This window comes from Sprattus sprattus, assembly GCF_963457725.1.
Source record: "Sprattus sprattus genome assembly, chromosome: 14".
NCBI lineage: Eukaryota > Metazoa > Chordata > Actinopteri > Clupeiformes > Clupeidae > Sprattus > Sprattus sprattus.
The window spans coordinates 4622611-4638655 of NC_137912.1; the positions used below are offsets into that span (position 1 = coordinate 4622611).

General features: G+C 44.7%; 2 protein-coding genes across 2 annotated transcripts in view; both read left to right on the forward strand.

The window, feature by feature from the left end:
* The first annotated feature begins 185 nt into the window (after positions 1 to 185).
* cep83 (centrosomal protein 83) lies at positions 186 to 14414 on the forward strand. The gene is made up of 16 exons (XM_080850863.1): positions 186 to 247; positions 1574 to 1783; positions 2369 to 2519; positions 3088 to 3180; positions 3617 to 3748; positions 4251 to 4502; positions 5100 to 5231; positions 6718 to 6832; positions 7270 to 7414; positions 7600 to 7749; positions 8036 to 8111; positions 9691 to 9848; positions 11202 to 11331; positions 11886 to 11989; positions 12359 to 12527; positions 13834 to 14414. The coding sequence occupies exons 2-16, from the start codon at positions 1575 to 1577 to the stop codon at positions 14053 to 14055; spliced, it is 2238 nt and encodes a 745-aa protein (XP_080706989.1). The 5' UTR covers positions 186 to 247; position 1574; the 3' UTR covers positions 14056 to 14414.
* Positions 14415 to 15265: 851 nt separating this feature from the next.
* Positions 15266 to 16045, forward strand: part of bltp3b (bridge-like lipid transfer protein family member 3B) — a 57330-nt gene continuing 56550 nt past the window's right edge. Inside the window, exon 1 of the mRNA XM_080850914.1 lies at positions 15266 to 15494. Coding sequence (XP_080707040.1) covers positions 15451 to 15494 — 44 coding nt within the window. The 5' untranslated portion in view covers positions 15266 to 15450. The remainder of the gene's footprint in view (positions 15495 to 16045) is intronic.

Genomic DNA, 16045 nt, shown 5'->3' on the forward strand with positions numbered 1-16045 from the left:
GGCTTAGACAAGTGAAATATAAAACCCCCTGTACTGAGGTTTTTAGTCTCTTGGATAAAAAACGCCATAAATTAAGATTTTCTTCCACCCACACATCACAGCCAAATAAGACTACAGCTCCCGGCATTCAACTCGCATTTGTAGTCTCTTCCTTCAGGGATGGTTACAGTAGTGGATGGATGATGGCTAGCTAGCCTCCTAGCTAGGTCAATAAACTTGTGGAAGGGGGGAATCCTCTCAGGCTGAGGTAAGGAACAGTAGTTGCCTTTCAGCGGATTACTCTGCGAGTGCATTCCTATGAATAATACGAGATGACAACAAAGAATGCAAAAGCATCTGAAATGTACTGGCATTTTTACGTGTCAGGTATTAAGCCCTGGGGAGCCGATGTTAGCTACAGATAACTAGCGTCACAATGTCAAGTTTGGAGAAAAAGCGCCATTTTTAAATTTAGAAAGCTGATGTATGCAAGACAACAGAGCATGTCAGCTATTTTGTCGTCTTTTCAATGAGTTGCTTTAAAGGACATTAATGTCTAATACGTCAGCTTTTGTTCGCCTAATAAGAACTGTTCTGGTTTTGGCTAAGGTGAGCTAGCCTTAACACAAGCTAGTTATCCTAGCCATTGGTTTGTTATGAGTTGGCCAACGACGACCTGGCTTATCCCGAACAACTAAGTCCATAGTAGCGTTAGTGCCTACCGTTAGCTAACAGGGATCACTTCAGCTGATAATTAAGTTGGCGTGCGAAATCTTTAAATTGCTGTCACTTTACTAACTACTCGGGATATCATATGACCAATTATGTGAGGATGTAAACACAAGCACGATGTAATCATCCAGTAGTTCACAACCGTTTGGTCTGTCCTAGCTAACCTTAACTGAACTTAGTGTGTCCTACGATAGCTGACTAGGTGCAATCACCTTGAACAGTAAATGCTATGATGAACACGGCTCCTATTTCTGGGTTGTCACCGAGCACATATTCCCTTGGTAATGCAGCGTATCCACAACAAAAGCCAGCTGGGAAATCTTTGGAAATCGCCTAGTTAAGGAAGCATTTAGTTTAGGATTGCCTTGATTTGTTGAGATGTTATGAGAGTTACAAGTGGTTTGAAAGAGTCGTCATTGCCCTGGCAACAGTGTGACCTCTTATGATTAGCTGGATCCCTAATCACTCATCTCTCACAAGAGTCCAAGCCATTTTCTTCGTATGATTGCTCCACATTTGTCGTCGTTATTGTCGCTGGCAACATCTTGAAGGTTGTCATTATCCAAAACATTTGCGAGTGATCTGATTGAGCTCGTCCTTGAAGTGATTTCTGCCCGGGGGTGGCAGAAACGGCAGCGGTTTCTAAGTGATTGGTGACTTGGCGTGTGTGGAGGTCATTTCGATGGTTGTCGACCTCTTGGGGTAGCTATAAAAGGAGGTGCACCTCCTCTCTCCCTGTCCATCTCTCTCTTTTTATATACCTCTCTCTCTCTCTCTCTCTCTCTCTCTCTCTCTCTCTCTCTCTCTCTCTCTCTCTCACAAACACACACACACACACACACTTGGGTGTCATGGAGGACAGGATGAACCACTCAAGTCTGGCGCAGTCTGCACCTCCCCTTGTGCTCCCGACTCTGGATATGGGGAGTATTAAGCAACCCACCGGTTTACTTGGAGGGTCCCTTGGTCTGGGGTCTTCAGATATGGAGCTGCAGAAGATGCTGATCGACGAGAGGATGCGATGCGAGCATCATAAGACAAACTACCAAACCCTCAAGGCTGAGCACACCAGGTAGGCTTTACCCTTTACTCACTATTTGGGTTAAGTTAATGTGGAATTTACTGGTGTTAGGACCTTTATGAACTGCTTATTTCTGCTATGGCATAATTTAAACCACAGCAGAAAGAAGCAGTTCTGTTTAACACTGTTTTGTCAAACCCTTCTGTTAACTATACAATGGCAGTGACAGATCACAATATGAGTATGCATAAGTTATATCAACAGAGCATGACTTGCAAATAACCAGTGCTTATATGTATTGGTTAAACAAAATCAGTATAAGAGGATTTTTGGTGGACCAGTCACCTTGGTTGTTTTTGGTATTTAGGAAAGACCTTGCTATGAGGGAGTGACGTGTGTGTTTCTGTTTACGTGTGTGTGTGTGTGTGTGTGTGTGTGTCTGTGTCTGTGTCTGTGTCTGTCTGTCTGTGTCTGTCTGTGTGTGTCTGTTTGTGTCTGTCTGTGTGTGTGTGTGTGTGTGTGTGTGTGTGTGTGTGTGTGTGTGTGTGTGTGTGTGTGTGTGTGTGTGTGTGTGTGTGTGTGTCCGTGTGTGTGTGTGTGTCTGTGTGTGTGTCTGTGTGTGTGTTACCCCCACAGGCTGCAGGATGAGTACACGCGTGCCCAGACTGAGCTGAAGCGGCTGCTGTCGGAGAAGCAGATGTCGCAGGAGAAGCTGCAGCTGCTGCTCACGGAGATGCGAGGAGAGCTTCTGGACAAGACCAGACAGATGGAGGAGCTTCGGCTGCAGGTACCGCTAGACTTGGGTCTACAGAACAGATCTTATTAATTAGCAAAAAAAAAAGCACCAACAATATATTAAAATACCTTTTTTTAATCAAAGCGTGCTTTGCCTTATTTTTGAAAGAACACCATAGTCACTTTAAGCACATTAGGTTTAATTTCATAGCTTAAATGACCAGCCCTCTCTCATAACCCAGACCCAAAAGGAAAATGTTACACCCCAAGGGGAAATGGATGGATGAATTAATGGTCATTCAGCAAAAATGGGACGGACTCTATTTGGGCAGACCTCTAGGAAAGACTCTAATATTCCAATTAAAGGATTCAGGTTGCTTGCAAGGGCAGTGTTTGTTTTACATGTGTGATTATGAATGCTTTTGTTTTTGTTTGTGTGTGTTTAAAGCATGGATTAGATTACTCAGGTGTGTTAATCGTTTGTCTGTGTGTGTGTGTGTGTGTGTGTGTGTGTGTGTGTGTGTGTGTGTGTGTGTGTGTGTGTGTGTGTGTGTGTGTGTGTGTGTGTGTGTGTGTGTGTGTGTGTGTGTGTGTGTGTTGTTTCTGTGTCTCATCATCAGATCATAACCCCCCAGAGACAGGAGCTGTTGAGGGCTCAGATTCAGCAGGAGCTGGAGGTTCCCATGAGGGAGCGCTTCAACAAACTAGAGGAGGTGAGATCACTAGGTTGGACCCGTCAGTCCTAGGAGACGCCCTCTGCAACCTGCAGCTGCAAGCGTCATCTCAATGGCAACCAACGGACATTGCCATGGCGACCCTGGTGTTTGGTCTGTTGGGGTTGCTCTGCTTGGTGGAAACGGGATATTCCTCAGAAGAGCCATTTTAATGTGTTCACTCACTGCAAAATCCACTGGAATATAGTTTATATTTGTTAACTACAAGTAAAATAAACAGATTCATTTAACTGTTAGGAGCCAATAACAAGTTCATTATGGAATGATATGTTTGAGGGGAATAAATCACAGTTTGCAAAAGTTCAGTGTAATAAAAAGCCAACTGGCAAAGATATATAAACCTTATCTTATTTATTCTCTCTCTCTCTCTCTCTCATTCTCTCTCTTTCTCTCTTTCTCTCTCTCTCTGTCTCAGGAGGCGGAGAAGTATCGCTCAGAGTATAACAAACTCAGGTATGAGCTCACCTACCTCAAGTCAGAGCTTCACCAGCAGAGAGAAGAGCACACACGGGTCCTGGAGGAGAAAAAGATGCGATATGATGCTGAGGTGTGTGTGTGTGCCTGTGTCTGTGTGTGTGTGCGTGCGCTGGTGTGTCTTGAGAAGCTTTGACACACACCAACCTCCAGTAAACACCTCAGCAGCACCATCAGATAGCCATGAAGCACCACCAAGCTGAATGTACTGGTTCACACTGTCCCATCTAAGATGTCAGCAAGTGAACACGTGACCCAGTGTGCCTGGTTACATCAGGGGGAAAGAGCAGTACCCTTTGGCCCTGTGTTGACGCCCACGTGTCTGAGAGACTTAAGAGAAGTTTTTATCCACAGGCAGTGAGACATTTATATTCAAATTTTTAATTCAACACCTTATTTTTATTAGAGTTATTTTTAAATTTGATTTGATTTTATCTTCATAAATGAATTAATTTATTTTATATTTGATTTATTTTTGCACAGTGTGGAGCATATGCCCTTTTACATTTCACTTCAATTTATTGTATGTGACAAATAAAAACACTTCAACTTGAACTTGTATCTGGTGTGTGTAGGTGTCTCGTCTGGAGCAGGATAGGGAGCAGCTGGCCGTGCAGCTACAGAGCGGTGACCCGGCGCGGGACGGGAGGCGCGTGGAGGCCCTGCTAAGGGAGAAGGCCCAGCTGCACCAGCGGCTCAAGGGCCTGGAGGCCGAGGTGGCTCAGCTCCGCGCCGAGAGGGACAGCTCCGGATCCCAGGCCGACAACGTGCAGCGAATCCAGATGCGCCAGCTAGCCGAGTCCCAGGCTTCGGTCAAGTCTTTGGAGGTGAGCAGAGGCTAAGAGAAAAAGTCCCCCCCCCACACACACACACACACACACTCATATGACTATTCCGTTGTTGCATCACCACGTATAGTGTTAAACATTCTTTACATTTGCATTTATTAATACTGGGTTCAAGTGGTAGACAAGGCCTCACCTCTTTGTGTGGTTGTCTGTGTGGTTGGTGTGTGTGTGGTTGGTGTGTGTGTGTGTGTGTGGTGGTGTGTGTGGTGGTGTGTGTGTGGTTGGTGTGTGTGTGGTTGGTATGTGTGTGTTTGGTATGTGTGTGTGGTGTGTGTGTGGTTGGTATGTGTGTGTGCGTTTGCTATGTGTGTGTGTGGTTGGTGTGTGTGTGTGTGTGGGGTGTGAATGTGGTGGTGTGTGTGTGGTATGTGTGTGTGTGTGTGTGTGTTTGTTTGTGTGGTTGGTATGTGTGTGTGTGGTTGGTGTGTGTGTGGTTGGTATGTGTGTGTGTGTGGTATGTGTGTGTGGTTGGTATGTGTGTGTGTGGTTGGTGTGTGTGTGGTTGGTATGTGTGTGTGTGGTGTGTGTGTGTGTGTGTGTGTGTGTGTGTGTGTGTGTGTGGTTGGTATGCTACAGGCGGAGAAGCAGTCGGTCCGGATGCAGCTGGAGCGGGTGGAGAGCGAGCTTCAGCTCAGCCAGGAGCAGAACACCCAGCTTACCACCCGGCTGCACAAGGCAGAGAGAGAGGTCAACATGCTCACCAGCCAGGTCAACCCACCTTTCACCTTTCACCCCTCACCTTTCACCTTTCACCTCTGACCCATGACCTCTTAAAGGTCACATTAGCCAGGAGCAGAACTCCCAGCTCACCACCCGGCTGCACAAGGCAGAGAGAGAGGTCAACATGCTCATAGATATCTTATATAAAGGCTAGATGGATTATGGCGGACTCTTGAATGTCCGCACAGGAGGCCATTTTGAGGACAGTATGCTTCCGGTAGGGATCAGTGGTACGTTAGGTAACGTCAGTGATCTTCACAATCGTTTACACTCTTATCTCGCGGAAATTTTGACGGATTTACAAATGACTTGATTTACAATCGTCATTACCTTGGTAATAATTCTGGATGCTTGAACATGTTGAAATGTGCAGCTTAATTGTGTATCACGGCTATTGTGTATCAGTCATTTTACATCAATTGGCGAGGCATAATTGTTCTTTCTTTTCAATATAACTTAAGTTGCACATAATAAAACTGAAGTTGCACATGATTTCCAATCGGGTTGATTTGTTAAACATCTTACATTATGATTTCGACAGGAAATTGCTGACTTTATTGCCAATGAAGATGCCAGAATTTTGTGCAACCTGCTCTATTGAACACTCCCTTGAAACGAGACCTGTCAATGTTATTTTCATATGAAAACCCATGTTTATAATTCTTCATAAGTACGTAGTGCCATAAGAAATATCTTACGTTTATAACAAACCAACCCGTTTGAAAATCGGTTGAAAATTGAGCAAGTTCTGGTTACTTAAAAAGTACCACTTCCAACACAATGTTAAGGGGGAGTGAGCTATACTGTCCTCAAAATGGCCGAAATGTGCGGACATTCGGCTCCGTCGGCCAGAAACGCAGGCAGGATATCTAGCCTTTATTATAGATATCTATGAACATGCTCACCAGCCAGGTCAACACACCCCTCACCTTTCACCTTTCACCTCTGACTCATGACCTCTTAAAGGGTCACATTCAAAATGAAAGGGATGGAATGGCCTTGAGGGTGCTGAATTCTGTTTTTAACAATTTAACAGCTTTTGGCCTGGTAATAATAATAATAATAATAATACACTTTATTTATATAGCTCCTTATAGAGCACTTTATTGATGTACCTTAATTTGAACCTGCCATTATATTGTATTAACTGGTAAGTAATTTATGCTACGTTGCTGACTGAAGATACAAATAAAGCCATTAGTTCAGCAGAAGAATGATGGCATGGCCTAATCTGTTATGACCTCATTCGCTAGTAGCTGACCACTGGGCTTATTATAAAACCATGTGCCAAACAGTTTGACGAGGTTGATTGAATGCTGTTAAATGTATGTCTGCTTAGATGCTGATGTGCTAGTGTGTGTTGTGTCTGCTAACATGCTGATGTAATGGTGTGTGTTGTGTCTGCTTAGATGCTGATGTGCTGGTGTGTGTTGTGTCTGGTTAGATGCTGATGTGCTGGTGTGTGTTGTTGCAGGTGGATGGGATGAAGCACAGTCACAAGCTGGAGGTGACCAATGTGAAGCTGGAGTGTGTCCGAGGCAAAGGGGAGCTGGAGAGGGAGAGGGACGCGCTTCACAGCCAAGTGGATGGTACACACCTCTCTCAGACTCTCTTCCCACACTTTATCTCTATCTATCTATCTATCTATCTCTCTCTCTCTCTCTCTCTTTATCTCTCTCTCTCTCCCTCTCTCTCTCTCTTTCTCTCTCTTTCTCTCTCTCTCTTTATCTCTCTCTCCCTCCCTCTCTCTCTTTATCTCTCTCTCCCTCTCTTTATCTCTCTCCCTCTCTCTTTCTCTCTCTCTCTTTATCTCGCTCTCTTTTTCTCTCTCTCTCTCTTTCTCTTGTTTTGGTTTGTCTGTATATCCCTCATGCATCCTTTTTTCTCTATATATACTTATATCAATTTTTCCTGCTCTTATTCTCCCTCTGTCTTTTGTTCTGTTTCTCTCTCTCCTTTGACCCATCTCTCCCCCCTCTCTCACACCATCCATCCCCTCCCCCCCTCACCCTCCTGTCTCCCCCAGCCTTGCAGTCAGATGTGGAGGTGTTGCGGATGACGGTGGAGAGGAACAAGGAGCTGCTGACTGAGAAAGAGAGGGAGATGGTGCGCCGGGTGCAGGCAGCCCGCGAAGAAGAACTCCACAAAATGGCCGCCGTACAAGAAGAGAAGTGAGAACTCTCTGTCTGTCTGTTTTTTTATTTATTTTTTATTCTTTCTATTCTGTCCAACTTCTGTTTGTCAAACTGTGGCCGTGAGGGGTTTGTTTTGGAGTGTGTGTGTATATGTTTGTGTGTCTGTGTTAGTGTGTGATCTGTGATATAGACAGTATTTACGAGTGTGTATTAATGTTTAGGGTTGAGATGGACAACCGCTTGGCGGACCTTGAACAGCAGAGGGCGCTGCAGGAGGCGGCAGCCAGCGCTCAGAGAGACGAGTGGGAGGAGCGTATCCGTAGCAGCCAGCTGGGGGAGGAGTCTATGCGGAAAGAAGCCCACAGCCTGAGGTACGTCAAGCCCATCCAACGTCAAATTGATTATTTCAGAACTCATTCGGAATGAAATGGCAACTTTCATGAAATTAAGAAACAATTAAGCTGTAAACTTAAATATTCTTTGAGGTTTAACTCTAGGATGTTGTTACATTACTTTTAGATGTGTATGTTTATGTGCACGTGTGTGCATTTGTGTGTGTGTGTGTGTGTGTGTGTGTGTGTGTGTGTCTGTGTCTGTGTGTCTGTGTGTGTGTGTGTGTGTGTGTGTGTGTGTGTGTGTGTGTGTGTGTGTGTTTAGGGGGAAGATGCAACAGCTCAGTGTTCAGGTGGAGGAGCTGGAGAGACAGCAGTCAGAGAACCTGGAGCTGAGAGAGGTAAAGAAGGCGCCACGACAGTACTGTTTTGTATATTTGATGTGGAGTGATCTGTATTTGTTAAGTAGAGTGGTGCTGTGTCAGACTCCTTCCTGAAGAAAGACTTGTCTGTGAAATGGGCCTAGTTATCGTTACGATTATATGGTTATATTAAGATGTTGCTTAAACGCAAACTAGTTTCGCAACATGTTTACTTTCAGTTCCTGTGCAAGGAAACACAGGTTAATCCATCCAGGATTTTTGATCTTGCGACTTCGCAAATTCACACAAATGTAAGGATTTCCCACAATTGCCGCAATATTTTTTCCGCAATTGATTTTATTCAACAGCAAGATCCTTGTGGGATTGGCGGGTGATGTTCTGAGGATTATGATGCAAGTCACTTGAATGTATAAGTTGCTACACACAGCCTGTTACATTACACCACATAGCAGTTGCAAAGAGCAGGCGTTGTAGTATTACATTTCACCTGCCTTAGCTGGTGTTCAGTTACAACTAACCTACAAAGAGCATTGATTAAACACTCAATTAGCATTTGGTTTCATGTAGCACCCAAAAAAATTAAAGCATTAAAGTTTTATTGTTTGCCTTTCAACTCAGCATGCCCAGTGGTCATATCTACCCACCCATTACACTACATGACAGTTTGCATATGCAGAAGTCAGACTTATCTCTTATCAACATTTGCATTTTTTAATACTGGGTTCAAGTGGTAGACAAGGCCTCACCTCTTTGTGCGGTGGTCTGTGGTGTGTGTGTGTGTGGTTGGTGTGTGTGGTGGTGTGTGTGGTAGTGTGTGTGATTGGTGTGTGTGTGGTTGGTGTGTGTGGTGTGTGTGTGGTTGGTGTGTGTGGTGGTGTGTGTGGTCGTGGTGTCACACTACATTACAGTTTGCATTTGCAGAAGTCAGACTTATCTCCAGACTGAAGGGACCGTTCATTTGAGATTCATAGTTAATAAGGATATGCCAAAGTCAATAATTCAATCTTATTTATACCTAGTATAAATGTTACTCTTATTTGTATCTAACTAGCATGTCAGCATTTCCTGGGTGAATATACTTGGTCTTGACCTGAGAGAGAGGTGTGATATTGCTCTCACCTTCCCCCTCCAGGTCGAGACAAAGGGGCCTTGACCCAATGGCCTATTTGAATAGATGGTAACACCCCTTAATATCAGTGTATAAAACTCACTATCTCACAAGGGATAGGCAGATTATCTTGAGGGGAAGCTCTGGGCGAGTTGGACTTCAAGCTCTGTCTCACAATGGTGGCCATGATTAAAACCTGGATCATGACTGACAAATCCAAGGCTGAGTTTCCATTATATGGTATGAAACTAAATACTATCAACACTCATCTCTCTCGCTCATCTCTCAACACTCATCTCTCAACACTCATATCTCCCCCCCCCTTACATTTTTGTGAATTTGCGATGTCACAAGATACAAATCCTGGATGGACTAACCTGTGTTTCCTTCTTAATATAACTATATAATCGTAACGATAACTAGGTCCATTTAGACTTATCTCCAGACTCATCCTTCCTCTCATCTGACCCCCCCCCCCCCCACCCCCAGAGGAACCAGGAGCTGAGCACCCAGCTGGGCACGCTGTCCCAGTCGGAGGGTGAGCTCCTGGACACCAACCAGCGGCTGAGAGACAGCCTGGAGCGGGTGAGGGAGGAGCTGAGGAACACCCGTGCCCAGATGGAGAAGACCCAGCAGGAGGCAGAGAGGTGAGAGAGGCCCCTCGACACAGTGGCAATACATTTAGGGCCTGTCCACACAGTCTGGAATTGCCTGAATCCGGAAAGAAATGTTGCCGGATCGGCCTCACGTCAACACCAAACCCGGCGGATTGGGTGACTGAATCCGCAACATTTTGAAACCGAGTGGGTAGATTCGAAACCCGCTAGTAAATCCGTGTTCATGTGGTCGTTCGATCCACACACTTTTGAACTGGATGACGAAATTTCCCCACGTGAAAGCCCCACCCCCTATCTGGGGAACTACAGAGATATTTCTACTGCATTGAAGGTTCCCAAGATGGCTGAACCTGTTTTCTCTTTATTATGGGTTACAGAGTATAGAGTGATGAGGGAATACATTCATTTAAATGGTTTTGGCATGCAACATAAAATGTGGAAAAAAACTGAAGGGGTCTAGACTCTACGTATATACTTTCTGAATGCATTGTGCACTGATGGTATTTGTGTGTCGCTCCTTTATGGATGTTAACTCATAATTATAATGAAAATAAACCTTCAGCCAGGCTGCAGGTCTCACCTCTGTGGAACAGCTACCTGGACTGCTGAATCAATACTGATGGAGCGGAATAGAGGCTTTGCTTATGCATACAAATGAGAGCCAGTCCTCCTCACCATGTGTTTAGTTTGAATGGAGCATATGTCTGGTTACAGCATACAATAGCAGAAGAAAGGCATTTTTAGAGCTGTGGTTATAGCCTAGATAGTGCTATTAGCAGCAAGTACTGATGACCCTTCTTAATGGCCACAGTAATATGAGATAAAGCGGTTATAATTGAATTACACTAAGAACAACAACAACTTGCTGGCATTGGCACCTGACTCTTAATTTTAATTACCGCCTCTGACAATTCCCTGCGCATTTGAAACCTTGGCCCTGAAACTCTGCACTAATCATTTCCTAACCTCCCTCCCCCTTTGCAGCACTCTCTTACAGTTCCTCTCACTTCCTCACTTTAATTTAGTTCCTCTTCAGATATCGCTCATTCCTTCATGCTAAATAACCAAAACTGTGATCATTAGTGGGTAAGCAGTAAAACTCGTATATTGGTATTTTATTTTATTTTATTTTTGATTTATTGACTGGTTTGTTTTATGTTTGATATGTACGTTAATGCCTTTTTTTTAGGTTGTATAACCTTTCTCACTCTGGCAGGGGGACTGCCAATGGAAGCTAGCCTTTTGGCTATAATTGGGTGCATTTACATCTTAATGTCCATGAATGTACACTGTCCCTCTTGATCGAATAAACTAATTGATTGATTGATTGATTGATTGATTGATGCATTGATGCGTTCACTCTCTCTTTTCTGCCATGGCCAGGCTGGTGGAGGAGAGGAGGGTGGAGTGGCTGGAGGAGAAGCACAAGCTGCAGGAGCAGGACGCTGAGCTACAGGAGAAGCACAGCCAGGCCAAGGAGCGCCTGCAGAGGGCAGCACTGGCCCAGAAAAAGGTCAGGGAAGGACACTTACATTACATGTGTATTTGAGTGTGTGTGTGTGTGTGTGTGTGTGTGTGTGTGTGTGTGTGTGTGTGTGTGCAGAAAAGGTCAGGGAAGGAGAAATATAACTGCTTACATTGTGCCCTAGGACTAGAGTTGAATGTTAAAGCAGCATAATGCAATAATTGCTAATCGCTTACGAGATGCTAGCTGCTAAAACTAAGGAAACCTCTTGAAATGTGCTTATTTTGACACTATGACAAACTAGTTAGTCAACAACTGTCCGACCACTGTCAAACATCAAGTGCAACACAAGACAAAGCAAGACGGCATATAAGCTTCTTACTAGTTCGGCAGGCAGTATAAACCGGGCAGCAAACACAGTAATATGCCTACGGACCCTGGTATGGCAATGGCACGGAAGCAATTCTCTATATTAAAAGTCATTGTAGCACCCAAGCTGTTATTTTAAGGTAAAACTGCTTATCCTAACCCTAACCCTGAAGTATAATTACTGCATAATGCCACTTTAATGTGGTTGCCCTCTAAAATACTGTCTGTTTCAGAGGAAAACCATGTCTGAGGCCAAGGAGAAGAAACTGCTGGATAAAATCCAGCTGCTGGAGGCCAAAGTGGAGGAGCTGGAGATTGAAGTCAGCACGGCCAAAAAGTATGTCCTGTCTCTATGACCCACATCAAACGGTATTGCAGATACTGTTATTGTGTAGCCTCATGATGTAGCCTCATGTCCTGTAGCCTTATCTCTGTGTTAGAACATGTGAGGTGGTTGCACTAGGAAGGGGGTGCGTGGGTGTGCAACTGCAGTTATCAACTGGTCACATCAAGTAGAGCAGGCGATGTGTTACTTCTTGAAAGATGGGTGCTATCTCTGAGCATATGGGCACATTCAGTCAGGTTTGTAATGTTAAATGTGTGTGTGTGTGTGTGTTGTGTGTGTGTGTGTGTGTGTGTGTGTGTGTGTGTGTGTGTGTGTGTGTGTGTGTGTGTGTGTGTGTGTGTGTGTGTGTGTGTGTTCTAGGAGGTCCCACTCAGACGAGCACGCTACGATGCACCGGCGTCTGAAGGAGCTGCAGCGCAGACACAGCGAGTTCCGCAGGCTGCTGCTGGGACAGCAGTTCTCCTCCTCCACGCCCGTGCCCCCCTCAGTGCTGCTCCCAGGGTCCGAGGGGCTCTTCCCCAATCTACAGGTGAGCTCTGACTCTTCTTTAACCTACAGGTAGGGCTCTGGCTCTTCCCCAACCTACAGGTAGGGGGTCTGGCTCTTCCCCAATCTACAGGTAGGGGGTCTGGATCTTCACTAACCTACAGGTAGGGGGTCCGGCTGTTCCCTTACCTACAGGTAGGGGTCTGGCTCTTCCCCAGCCTACAGGTAGGGGTCTGGCTCTTCCCTAACATACAGGTAGGGGGTCTGGCTCTGAGTAAACACTAATGCTGGACAGGGAGGAGCATTCACAGTTCCAGTAGCAGTTATGGAACCCATTTTAAAGGGACACGGTAGAATACACGTAAAATGTTAATCTAGGTGTGAGACCTTGCCCCTTGATTTGAGCTTTCTGAAACTTACGTATCTGGAACTGATGTTACAACCTCTCTCTACTCGCTTCACTTTGTTCTTGGTCTTACACTCTTCCTCTCTGTTCTTGGTCTTACACTCTTCCTCTCTGTTCTTGGTCTTACACTCTTCTTCTCTGTTCTTGGTCTTACACTCTTCTTCTCTGTTCTTGGTCTTACACTCTTCCTCTCTGTTCTTGGTCTTACACTCTTCTTCTCTGTTCTTGGTCTTACACTCTTCCTCTCTGTTCTTGGTCTTACACTCTTCTTCTCTGTTCTTGGTCTTACACTCTTCCTCTCTGTTCTTCGTCTTACACTCTTCCTCTCTGTTCTTGGTCTTACACTCTTCCTCTCTGTTTTTGGTCTTACACCCATCCTCTCTGTTCTTGGTCTTACACTCTTCCTCCTTTCCTCTGCTATTCTTTCGTCTTTCATTACTTCTCCTCATCACCGCTTACTATCGCCTTATTCTGCTGCCCTCCTCCCAACTGCTCTCCCAAACCTTCTCTGAATCCATCCCTCTGTCTTTTGGCTATTTTTCTTCCTCTCTGCCCCACCTGACTCTGTCTCTCTCTCTCTCTCTCTCTCTCTCTCTCTCTCTCTCTCTCTCTCTCTCTCTCTGACTTTGGGAGGTTTGTTTTCAACTGGTGATATGGACTGATTGTTTTTGCAATGTTTATTTTCAATCTTTTTCAAATGGTGTTTTAAATAAAGGGTTTTAAAAGTCTGTCTCTCTCCCCCCTCTATCGCTGTCTCTCTCTCTCTCTCTTTCTGTCTATCTCTCTCTCTCTCTTTGTGTGTCTCTCTCGCTCTCTCTCTCCATCTCCCTCTCTCTCTCTCCATCTCCCTCTCTCTCTCTCTCTCTGTCTCCCTCTCTCTCCCTCTTTCCCTCCCTCTCTCTCTCTCTCTCTCTCTCTCTCTCCCTCTCTCCCTCTCTCTCAGGATGAGCAGCACCAGAGGGAGCTGTCAGTGCTGCGCAGGCGTCTGGAGGAGCTGGAGTGCAGTCAGCAGCAGCAGCTGGAGGAGCTGGGTCCCCCTCTGGACAGAGACGGGGGGCGAGAGCGGGACTACAGCCTCAGGGACGGGGGCATCAGCCCACGGGAATACCGGGGCATCGCCCTGCACAGCAGCCTCAGCTCACGCGATGCCCTACTTGACCTGTGACCTCTGGTTGACCCCTGTGACTTTGACCCTGGACCTTAAGACATGGAATAATTGCTCATGGACTTTTTTTTAATTGTATGTATGTATGTGCCAAAGGCTGGTGAATTGAAAATATCTCGCCACTTGAGTGTTTGCTAATGGGTTTTCCCCACTGGTTTTAAAATCTAATCAGTGTTTCATGTGGTTGCACTATTTAAGTCCTTCTATTAAGGCAAATGTTTTACAGCTAAAAAAAGCCTCCTTGTTTGCATTCAGGGATTTTAAACGTCCACAACTGACTTCAGCTTGTTCGTTAGGACTAGACTTGAGTCTGATGTAAATATGTGTCGCCGTAAATAAGGTGTCGTTTTTGACTCTGAGTAAAGATAAATTCATAATGATGGGCAGATTGTTTTTACATTGATTAAAAGGTGTTAGTGTTTTCCAGCCAAACATTGAAGTGTATCAGAAGGAATGTCGAGATGTGCTGGATAGTGTCCTCGCAAATACAAAAAAACACAGTACAAACATACAGTATACACAGATAAAGAGGTTTCAGAAAGGTTAAGTACTAGTGTGTACACTGTTAAAGCTATGACTAGGCCAGCTATCAATATGGTAATAATGCCCTAATTTAGGACAAACATATGCCCTGAACAGGCTGCATTGTTTCTAGCCAGTCGCAAAGGAGGGATGTCTCAGTTGGCTTTCTTTTCTTTTTTAACATATTAGTTTAGCACCTTTGTGCCAGTGAAACTATTAAAATATAGGCCGTGTTTGAGCTACACCAGAACTAGACCAGCAGCTCAGTTAGTGGTTACTGAATGACTATATTAATCTAAATTGAAGTTTAGTTGCAGTATAATGTGGTTTAATTGAATTTGAACTGAAACTACAGGGTGCAATCCTTCAAAAGACCAAAATATGGAAAACACATAACATGCTGTGTTGCATACATGCGTGTGACTTCAACCCACTTCAATCATCAATAAATCAGAAATCAATGGTTATCCAGAACCGTCTCAAAATCAATCACCCTTTGAACCTTATACATACAGTAAATATCATTCATTCAGTAGTAATTCTTCTGAGTCAATGAAAATTCCCAATCCAGTGCCTCGTTTTGAATCGTAGACCTAGATCTCTCCCCGCCCATACGACGCGTTGACACTACAGGCCGCCTTGCGTCGCGTCTCCAGGTGATGAGGCTGTGTGGAGTCGAAAGTAAAGCGGCTATGCGGTCTGGTGTACTGTCTGTAGGCAAACTCACGAAGCGTTTCAGGCATAGGAAATGTCAAACAAACCAGTGTTTGGCATTTTAGTAGAAGAAGGCCAGTCCTGTTATAAGGACGAGTGACGAAAATGCACGGAATAGATCATTTGAACCGTATCTGAGGATAAATCATTCATACGGTCATGGCTGGACTGATCAAGAAACAGATCTTGAAGCATCTCTCCAGGTCAGTTTTACCCATTATGTAGCTAACTAGCAACGGTTCCAGCTCAGTGTCACTATTATTGCTGACTTTATTTGAATAGCTAGCTGGGCAGCTTATTAGCAGGACATCCGACGTGTCTGGCACGATCCTGGGTGCCCCTATGAATTGATACAACTCCACCAATTTCATGCCAAAATAGCTAGCTAGCAAGCTAACTTAATAAAGCTAGCATTTAAGATGACGTTTGTTAGCTAGTCAGCTAACTAGCTTGCTAAAGTTAGTCACTTAACGTCATCTAGTTGACAAGACATATTCGTCTAAATTGCTAACTGGTTTAAGTTATTCGGCAGTGTATCGTTAACCAGCTTACATATATCACTAGTTAACGCCAAGACGGATAGAAAGAAGACATTGGTAGCTACCTAGATATGGACTGTGTCCTATGCTAACATGGTGATAGGAATGGTAGCTTGTAGTAGCAAACGTTACCTAGTTGTGATAAATAGTAACGACAACGTTAGGGATTGTAAGCACTGTTCGGAATGGTACATTTAACTTAATTTAGTAATTGT

Bases quoted from the DNA above. Each gene is read 5' to 3' on its own strand.
- cep83 (XM_080850863.1), top strand. From the start codon at position 1,575: ATGAACCACTCAAGTCTGGCGCAGTCTGCACCTCCCCTTGTGCTCCCG. The intron at 7,415-7,599 runs GTGAGAACTCTC...ATTAATGTTTAG, and splicing joins GCCGCCGTACAAGAAGAGAA to GGTTGAGATGGACAACCGCT. The intron at 11,332-11,885 runs GTCAGGGAAGGA...TGTCTGTTTCAG, and splicing joins CAGCACTGGCCCAGAAAAAG to AGGAAAACCATGTCTGAGGC.